Source organism: Chionomys nivalis, chromosome X (assembly GCF_950005125.1).
Source record: "Chionomys nivalis chromosome X, mChiNiv1.1, whole genome shotgun sequence".
In the NCBI taxonomy this organism is placed as follows: Eukaryota; Metazoa; Chordata; class Mammalia; order Rodentia; family Cricetidae; genus Chionomys; species Chionomys nivalis.
In genome coordinates this window covers 93,320,561-93,331,125 of record NC_080112.1, presented here as the reverse complement: position 1 = coordinate 93,331,125, position 10,565 = coordinate 93,320,561, and the positions used below count along the sequence as shown (strand labels likewise).

Here is a 10,565-nt window from a genome sequence, read left to right as displayed (position 1 = left end):
GGTGTCCAGGAATATGTCCCCAGCTGGTACCTTGGGCAACTAAGGAGAGGTAACCTGAAATGACCCTATCCTATACTGATGAATATCTTGCATATCACCTTAGAACCTTCATCTGGCGATGGATCGAGGTAGAGACAGAGTCTCAATTTGGAGCAACGGTCTGAGCTCTTAAGGTCCAAATGAGGAGCAGAAGGAGGGAGAACATGAGCAAAAAATCAGGACCACGAGGGATGCACCCACCCACTGTGACAGTGGAACTGATTTATTGGGAGCCCACCAAGGCCAGCTGGTCTGGGACTGAATAAGCATGGGTTGATTCCGGACTCTCTGAGCATGGCGGTCAATGAAGACTGATGAGAAGCCAAGGACAATGGCACTAGGTTTCGATCCTAATACATGAACTGGCTTTGTGGGAGCTTAGCCTGTTTGGACGCTCACCTTTCTGGACGTAGATAGAAGGACCTTGGTCTTCCCGCAGGGCAGGGAATTTGGACTGCTCTTCAGTATCGAGAGGGAGGGGGAATGGAGTGGGGGGAGGAGAAGAGGAGTGGGGATAGGGGGAGGGAAGTGGGGGGAGGGCAATATTTGGGAGGAGGGGAGGGAAATGGGAAATGGGGAGCAGGTGGAAATTTTAATTAAAAAAGAATAAAAAAAAGAATGCTTTTAAATTATGTAAAAACAAAAAAAAATATCAAAAAAAAAACACCAATGATAGCTTATGCTGGAGAGGATGTGGAGTAAGAGGAACACTCATCCATTGTTGGTGGGAATGCAAACTTGTGCAACCACTTTGGAAACCAGTGTGGCGGTTTCTCAGGAAACTGGGAGTCAACCTACCTCAGGACCCAGCAATTCCACTCTTGGGAATATACCCAAGAGATGCCCAATCATACTACATAAGCATTTGTTCAACTATGTTCATAGTAGCACTATTTGTTAGAGTCAGAACTGGAAACAACCTAGGTGCCCCTCATTAGACGAATGGATAAAAATGGTGTGGCACATATACACTTTAGAGTTTTACTCAATGGTAAAAATAAATGGCATCTTGAATTTTGCATGCAAATGGATGGAAATGAAAAACGCTTTACTCAGTGAGGAACCCAGACCCAAAAGGATGAATACGGTATGTACTCATTCATAAGTGGATTCTAGTCGTAAATAAAATCCTTTGAGCCTATTATTTGTGATCCTAGAGAAGCTAAATAAGAAGGTGAACCAAAAGAAAAACATTTAGTTATCCTCCTGGATATTGGAAGTAGACAAGATTGCCAGGCAAAAGTTGGGAGCTCAGGGGTGGGGGTGGGTTGAGGGGGAAGGGGGGATGGGGAGAGAGATGGGAGAAGGGGAGGATTGGGGAGAGCTTGGGGGAATGAGATGGTTGAGATGGAGGAAGGGTGGGTATGGGATCAGGGAAGTAGATATCTTAATTAAGGGAGCCATTTTAGGGTTGGCAAGAGACTTGGCTCTAGAGGGGTTCCCAGGTGTCCAAGGAGAAGTCCCCAGGTAGGTCTTTGGTCAGCAGAGGAGAGGGTGCCTGAACTGGCCTTCTCCCATAGCCACACTGATGAATATCTTGCATATCACCATAGAACCTTCATCCAGCGATGGATGGGGATAAAGACAGAGACACACATTTGAGCACTGGACTGACCACCCCAGGTTCAGATGAAGAGCAGAAGGAGAGAGAATGTGAGCAAGAAAGTCAGGACCGCGAAGTGTGCGTTCACCCACCGAGATGGTGTGACGGATCTAATGGGAGCTCACCAAGGCCAGCTGGACTGAGACTGAATAAGCATGTGATCACACCAGACTCTCTGAATATGGCTGTCAATGAGGGCTGAGAAAATAATGACAAAGGCACTGGGTTTTCATTCTACTGCATGTACTAGCTTTTGGGGCACCTAGTCTGTTTGGATGCACACATTACTAGACCTGGGTGGAGGGGGGAGGGCCTTGGACTTCCTACTAGGCAGGGAAACCTGATTTCTCTTAGGACTGGGGAGGGAGGGGTAAGGGAAGTAGGGAGAGTAAGAGGGAAACGGAAGGAAGGGAGGAGGTAGAAATTTTTAGAAAGAACAAAAGAAAGAAAGAAAGAAAGAAAGAGAGAGAGAGAGAGAGAGAGAGAGAACGAAAGAAAGAAAGAAAGAAAGAAAGAAAGAAAGAAAGAAAGAAAGAAAGAAAGAGAAAGAAGGAAGGAAGGAAGGCAGGAACGAAGGAAGAAAGAAAGAAAGAAAGAAAGAAAGAAAGAAAGAAAGAAAGAAAGAAAGAAAGAAAGAAAGAAAGAGAAAGAAGGAAGGAAGGAAGGCAGGAACGAAGGAAGAAAGAAAGAAAGAAAGAAAGAAAGAAAGAAAGAAAGAAAGAAAGAAAGAAAGAAGGAAAGAATTCTCAGGGAACAATTCATGAGGACGCCTTCATGGAAAGAGAAATGTCAGGGTCAGAAGGAGGCAGCAGCTGTAATGGCTTTACCTCAGGAATACTCTCAGCCTACTTGTTTTTCTGAATATGCAGAGAGAACATTGAGAGAAACATTTTACAGAGTCTTAAAGTGGGAAATGGAAAAAGGATTGAAGTAATACAACAAAGGTCCCATGTCTTATTAATCTTCCTGAGTAACTAGAAAGTTTGGTCTGAAAAGAGGGACAATGATTTTCTATGATGTATCCACGAGCCAGAAACAGCTTGGCCTCCTGGAATTCTTAATATAAATTCTGGTTTTTCTCAACACTGCTATTGCTGGAAAGAGCTTATTTAGCTTCAGTCACTGAAACCAATGATTTTACCTTTGACAATGGATCTAAGTATCAAGGTAAGTTTTCTGTTTTTCTTTGAGGTCACAGCTGTTTTTATTTGCATAAACTGTGACTTAGAAATACTCTTTCCTAAGACCTTGCCAAGTGAAGCATGATATAGCAGTGTACATTTAAATACAGTTTTCTGAAAAGAACCATTTACTAGGTAACTCAATTACAACACTGTTATTGGTCATAAACATAGTGAACTGACTGAAGGGGAAAAGCAGACACCCTCACATGTGGGCTCTCTGTCTGTTACAAAGGTTGAGAGAGAATACTTTGGACACCAGACACCAATACAAACAACCTTATCTTTAATGTCTACAACACTAGTAATATATAATAGTCACGGACTTGGTCAAATAAAAAAGCAACTCCCCCTAAAAATGCTTGTATTCATCCTACAGAACCCAAGAGATAGGAGTGCTATTCCAAAGTGGCCACATGCACGTCGCGTCTGAAACATTCTTTCTATGTAGTGGGGAGCTGCGGGCTGTGCTCTTGCCGCCCCAGCTCCTGGTCGCCTGGCTAGCTTATGTCCCAAAATAAGAACACACAAACTGTATTGTTTTAAACACTGCTTGGCCCATTAGCTCTGGCCCTTACTAGCTAATTCTCATATCCCGATCAACCCATCTCTAATAATCTGTGTAGCACTAGTCTTACCGGGAAAGATTCAGCATGTCTGACCTGGCGGCTGGCTGCATCGCGTCTGCTCTGGAGCACAGCGGCATGGCGTCTGGCTCTGAGAGGAGTTGCCCTGCATCTGAGCTCACTTCCTCTTCCCCCCAGCATTCTGTTCTGTTCACTCCACCCACCTATGTTCTAACCTATGAGGGCCAAGCTGTTTCTTTACTATTTAACCAATGACCTTCCTCCATCATTTCTATCCTGAAAGAGAAACTAGAAAAAAGACACGATTCCCTCAGAAAGCAATGACTCAATTCAGGTTGTGACTTTATATTAAAGTACCGCTCAAAAACACGGAGATAAGGAAGCGATTTCCATTTGCCAGTCACTATTCCAGCAACACAGCTTCGAGAGTCTGTTCTCATTAGAGAACCCTTCGTCTGTTCCAGGAAGATAAGACGACCCTGCGACAAATGGGACAGCTGTTATTCTCCCATAACCAGCGGTCGATGCAGTGGACGTGGTACTCATGGGAGCAAGGTAGAGCACGAAGTGTGTCGCCTTCTGTATATTCAGTAATGCAAATAGTGCATGTCTTTGATGCATCATTTTCACCAAAACTTCTCGTTGGCAAGTTATTATTCTGTACATTGGTAGGTCCTCTATTTAGGTGGTTGTCATTAAAGGGGTAAAGTCGGGTTGCTTCAACACCTCCTTCAAACATCTCTGAGATACTTTCTGAATATTCGTCAATGGAACTGGAGGCAGGGTTGTAGCTGGAGACGGAAGCAGAGTTATTACCACCAGAGCTCCCTCTTCCACTCCACAGAAGCTCACCAAAAGCTGTTGTTCTCTGCCTTAACCTGGTTTGAATCAAAACAGATGTAGTTTGCCTTGATCCAGTATTGAAGATTGAAAGAGTGGAAAACCTGTGAGTACTCACATGGGTCCTCCCAGCTGCACGTTCAGAAAGTGTAAAGGTGCCTCTAAAACCTCCAGGTTCACTTTCATAAGTGACCCTGTTGTTTGGGAACTGAGACCTTGACCTTGTTCTGCTAGCTATGCTAGCTCTCTGCCGGTCTTCTGGCAGCAGAACTCTTCTGACTTGAAGGTCTCTGGTTGGAGGTCTTTGACCAGATCCTGCCGCTTCCCCATTGGTATCTGTGTCTGAAGAGCTTGTCCCTTGAGCGGCAGAATTTCTTGACCCAGAAGCCACAAAACGACCTCTACCTAGCAACTCAGGTCCACTTATCTGGTGTCTCAAAGTCCCATGGTGAGGGGCTCTAGAACTTGCCTCGATCTCGTTTACCAAAGGCTGCTCAAAAGTCTGAGATGAGATGCTATGATGAGATCTTCGTGGAATTTCATTTGCTGGGTGCAGAGAAGACCTACTTCTTTCAGCTCTGGCTCTGGTTCTTCGCTGGTGTTCTGGTTTCGGGCTTCTTACCCTCCTCCGACCTCTGGTGGATGGCACATCTGTTAATGCTTCAGCAGAATTGTGTTCTGACCTAGGTGTTCTGGCAGATGATGTCTCAGATGCTGAATTTTCCATTTGCCTGTGGATGCTGCGATCCATGTTTTCTGCACTAAGACGTGTAGCAGGTGGTTCATTTTCATTCTCTGAGGTTTGGCTTCCATTATTACAGTTAACATTTATCTCTAAACTGAATCTGAAATCACCACTGTTTGAATTAGTGTGGCTCACTGACCTCCCGGACTGATTTTCTCTCTGACCACTTCTTGTATTGCCAGTCTGTCTGACAGAGCTAAGATCATCTATCATGGAGTCATCACTGGACTCGTCATCTGAAGAGTCTCCATTTTTTTCTATGCTCGGTGGCAGCGGCGGCGGCGGCGGCAGCGGCAGCCGCTCTTTAATTTGCTGTAGTCTTCTGAGCAGCTCTTCCTCAGTACTTTGACCTGGGGTGCCTAGCAAATTGTTGTCTCTCAGAAGTTGATAGTCTTCTCCGCTCAGATTATTTACAAATCGATAGAAAGCTTCTTCCCGATCCAAGCAATCCACTTGCCTTCTGCGCTGTGCTGCAGATTGGTTATTTCCTTGATCGCTAGAATCTGAGTTTTCCATCTTGATGAACAAGCGGAGGATTATCTGTCTGTTATGACATAGTACTGAAATCCAATCAACTGGACCTTTAGTTTTCTTCACTAGGCTTCAGTGGTCCTGCCAGAAGGGGACTGGCTGGGCTCTGCCGCCTCCGCTGCCTGCGAGGCAGCCTAAGCTCTGCCGCTTGCCTGCCTCCTCCTCTCTAGCCAGCCTCAGAATGCCTGGGAGAGACCCGCCTCTAGCCCAGCGCCTGCCCATTCTGAGACGTAGCTCCAGCAACCATTATCTTCCCCATTGTTACCTAGCAGTGACAGAAATCCACTCAAGATAACTTCTCTTAAAGTCACCCCAAATTACCTATTGAATGTATTTCAGGTCCCCTTTCTCAGCTACTCCACAGGACTCAAGATGGTCTATTTAGAAAGCAGATGATTCAGCCAAAGCGTACCAGGTGGGCCTGGGTAAGAGTGACTGGTAGTCCTACTCGTAGGACAAACCCACTCTTCTTGCAAGGCTGGCATCACCCTGGGGAATTTAGTGGGATGGTGATTGCTTCATGATGGGTTGGCATCACACAGGATGTTCATTGTGCCCTTCCCCAATCACAGTGGCTAGGTGCCATCATGAGAAGGAACCAAGGGGTCGACCTTCGCTACTCTGGTGTCATGAGAACAAGGATTAAGTCAGGGAGCCTGAAGACACCCTGCTACAGCCCTCGAGTGGGAGATAGCTGTAGGCACTATTACAGAGAATGGGAAAGCAGATATGGACATGCTGATCCTTTCAGGTTGGCATCTGATTAGGGTGCCAAGGGTAATGGTGGTTTCTAGCCCAGCCCTCCATGTAAGTATAAGGAACTGCTACTGTCATCTGAGGTTGGCAGGAAGTTTGACTTCTAGAGGTACCTTTCTGCCATGCATTTCACTATTGGCAAGATGGAAAACAGAAACTCAGACCCATTGGAACACTTGATTTCCACAGCCCCCTTCCTCCCACAGAGCATTCACTGAGGTTGACTTATGAAAACACAGAGCCTGAGCCTCCTGCTCAGATCTCAGTCCTCTCTTTGCTCCCCTTCCCCACTCTTCAAAGTGTTCAGGGGCCTCTCATCAATTTGGTAAGGAGGCAGAGCCCGAAACATAAACTCTGGAGAAGATAGAACATGGGAGCACCTGCATAGCCCTAAGGCTTGGAAAGCAGAGTGTGTGTAGTAGAGGCTGTTGCTATACAGAGAAGAGATGCTCCCAAAGAAGATGGATATTTTGAAGGCCTGACCTTTGGCTAATCCAAGAACAGCAGTTTCATAAATGGTAGACAAGGCAAGAGAACTTTATTTAAACACACCACTCTTTGCTCCTAGCAGACTCCAGTGTTGGGAGACCCAGAAAGAAATCACACACTGATGTAGCTGGGTCTTCTGTCTATCTGTTGCTTCCATTGGTTCATTAATAAAGAAAACTACTTGGCCTGATAGGTCAGAACATAGGTAGACGGGGAAGACAGAACAGAATGCTGGGAGGAATAAGGCGGTGAGACAGACGCTATAGCTCTCCTCTCCAGGATGGACGCAGGTTAAGACACTTCCTGGTAAGCCACCACCTTGTGGTGCTACACTCAGTAATAGAAATGGGATAATCAAGATTAGCCAGTGAGAATTAGCCAGTAAGAGGCAAGATAATTGTAGTTACTCTCTTCGTTATTTAGACTCCTTGAAATAGAATGCTTAGCAAAACTTTTGTTATATGTTTCTTGCTTAATATTGTTTGTTGTTTGTAATTTTATATTTGGTATCTGTTCCTACTGTATATAGTTGTATTGGGTTTAGTTCGATCTTGTTTAGAGAAAGGGGGAGATGATGTGGGACTTCAGCCAATCACATGCTGCTTAGTGTGTCCCCTGGGGCCACAGATAGCCAATAAAAGCATCCATATGTTCTTGCTCGCTCTCTTTGTGTTCCTGCTCTCCTGAATCGCTGGAACCCTGGTTTTGTAAGTTTCCTTTTTTCTGTTTATTAAAGCTGAATATTATTTAAAGTTGGTTTGGTTAATTACAACTTCCGATCGGCCTCGCCCATCAACACACAAAGGTGATTTAAAAATCAGTTGATCATACGAATTAGTATGGTGTGTTGACATTTCCTATGCCAGACTTAGTCCATCACTTCTGATTTCAGGTCCCTGCAGCTCCTCAGGGTATAAGACAGAATGCAGCCAGATTCTCTGAGAGGATATAAGACAAATGGCATCTTAACCTAGTTCCCAGTAGAGTCCTTGTTCCCCTTGGAACCTCATGAGCACAGACTTCACTGTCTACGTTTCTATTGGCATTTTGGTCTTCCCATGTCCCACCCATTAAGCTTTACGTACAGTGTTCGAGGACTTCTCTAGCCAACAACTCGGAACTCTTCTACATTCCTCCCGTGATCTCATTCCTAAGGCCTATGGACTGCAAGGTCACATTTATAACAATAATGATTCCCACCCTGGTACCAAGGTTCTGGACTTATTTCATTTCTCATTTTTCTGACAAAATACCAGACCCAAGTACCTTCAGAAGACAAGGGCACATTTTGTGCAGGCTTTGGAGCGAATACAGACCGTCATATTGGGATAGCATGGTAGTGACAGTGGCTCCAGCTCTTGTGGAAGGCTGTTGTGACAGCTCTTTACACTGTGACAGTGGCGACGAGGCAGAGAAAGATGATGCTCTGCTCAGTTTGCTTTTTCCTTTTGTCCTCTTTGCTCACTCTGGGAGCCCAGCCCATTGACTGGTGTCGCCAAATTTCCCCGGTTATATTCCCTGAAAGCAGTCTCTCTAGAAATGTGCTGCTCAACTGGCCCAAATTCACTTATGGTGACAATAAAGATCAACCACAGAAACATAATGAAGATCATGTACGTCAACCTTGTCACCAGCATTGTACTAAATGGGAGGAAACTGAAAGCATTTCATTTTGAATAAGAAGGTGAAAAGTCCACTGTCTTCACTCTTATTCAATTCAGTGCTGAAATCTTAGTCAAAGCAGTAAGACAAGAGACAGAAGCCAAAAGAAAACAGAAGTAGTTAAATTGCCTCTCAGATTCTGTACTTGAGAGATCCAAAGGAATCTTAGATCTCATAAGCATTTTCAGCACAGTAGCAGAATATCAAATGAGCCTATAGAATTAGATGTTTCTCTATATAAATACTGAGCTTACTGAGAGAGAAATAAAACATTTCCTTTAGCAATTGCAAAAATAAAATCACCTAGGCAATTGGACTAGTGAGACAACCCACTGATAAGAGATCATGCTACTCTTCCAGAGAGCTAAAGTTTGGGAAGCTCACAACTTCCTCCAACTCCAGCTCCCTGAGATCCAGTGCTATCTTCTGGCCATTGAGGACACTTGCATACACACAGCTATACACAAAAATACATAATTATATATAAGTATACAAACAAAATGAGCCAAAATTAACTGCTTAGGAATAAACCTAACTTTTAAGCTAAATATTTGTTAAAGGCACCTGCAATTATAATGAAGCTGAGCAGTGGTGCCACATGCTTTTAATCCCAGCACGCAGGAGGCAGAGGCAGGCAGATCTCTGTGAGTTCGATGCCATCCTGGTCTACAGAGCAAGATCCAGAACAGACTCCAAAGCTACACATAGAAACCCTGTCTTGAAAAACCAAAAAGAAGACATGTGCAATTAAAATTTTATTATATTTTCCACTTCTTTCTTTGTGTGTGTATACACATTCACTTGCCACTGTGGATGTGTGGAGGTCCAAGGACCACTTCCATCAAATAGCTCCCAGGTACTGAATGGAGCTTTTCAGACTTAGTAGCATATGCCATTACCTGCTAAGCCATCTCTCTAGCCCTACAATTAAAAATGTAAAACCACAATTAGCAATTGTTGTAGGTGGGAGAGGGGAGAGGGTGAGTGCGGGAGTGGGAGGAGGGAAGGAAGTGGACATTTTGAATGGTATTATTTATAAAGCAATGAAACAAACAAACCAACAAAACAATCAATATGTTAAACATCGGGCCTGGAGAGATGGCTTGGTAGCTAAGAGCACTGGCTGCTCTTCCAGAGGGCCTGGCTTCAATTCCCAGCACCCACATGGCAGCTCACATGTCCAGTTCCAGAGGATCTGACACTTCACACCAAAGCACATAAAATAAATTTTCATAAATAATAAAAGATTTAAAACACCAAAGAAACAATTTGAAGAATGACTTTCTGATATGAATTTAAAAAATTAATGTTGTGAAAATGGTGATCTTACCAAAAGCAATTGACAGATTCAGTGCAATCCCAATCAAAATTATAATGTTATTCTTCACAGAATTGCTAAAGAACGTCTTCCCGCAGGGCAGAGTATTTGGACTGCTCTTCAGTATTGAGAGGGAGGGGGAATGGTGTGGGGGGTGGAGAAGAGGAGTGGGGATAGGGGGATGGGAGTGGGGGGAGGGGGCAATATTTGGGAGGAGAGGAGGTAAATGGGAAACGGGGAGCAGGTGGAAATATTAATAAAAAAAAAGATGTGCTGCCACGAAACACTTAAATCCTATTGATAAAAGCTGACTGAATGTTTGTTTGTTTTCAGCCATAGCAGGAAAAAGTTGTGCTGTTTTAAAATGCTGGCATTCTGGTCTGTCCTACCAGTACAAACTCTGACTCTTTGAGGCAGAAGGGCCAGCTACAGAGAGACAAACTGAGTGTTGTCTGTTGCAGCTTGCTTGCTGGCAGGAACTTTGAAATGCCATAGAGTTGTGGCAATAAAATGGCTACAGCCTGTACCTCTGTCATGAGACTGGAAAACTAAGGAATGGGGTGGATCCAGCCGCCAAAGCCATGGCCTTAATCCTACCCATATTGCTCAGTAATTTAAAGGCTCGTGTGGTCAGAAAAAGAGAGAGATACAGTAAAGAGAGATTCAAAGACAAAGAAAACCTTTAAATGATTTACAGTGTGTTAAAATATATGCAGGCTAAAAGTTAAAGTTCTTAAATTAAAAAAAAGGAAGAAAGAGAGTAGTTGGGTGTGGTAGTACACACCTTTACTCCCAACACTTGGGAGGCAGAGGG

General features: G+C 44.2%; 1 protein-coding gene across 1 annotated transcript; it reads right to left on the bottom strand.

The window, feature by feature from the left end:
• Positions 1 to 3,849: 3,849 nt before the first annotated feature.
• On the bottom strand, positions 3,850 to 5,511 carry LOC130868215 (E3 ubiquitin-protein ligase RLIM-like). The gene has a single exon (XM_057760470.1). The coding sequence runs from the start codon at positions 5,509 to 5,511 to the stop codon at positions 3,850 to 3,852; it is 1,662 nt and encodes a 553-aa protein (XP_057616453.1).
• Between the last annotated feature and the right edge of the window lie 5,054 nt (positions 5,512 to 10,565).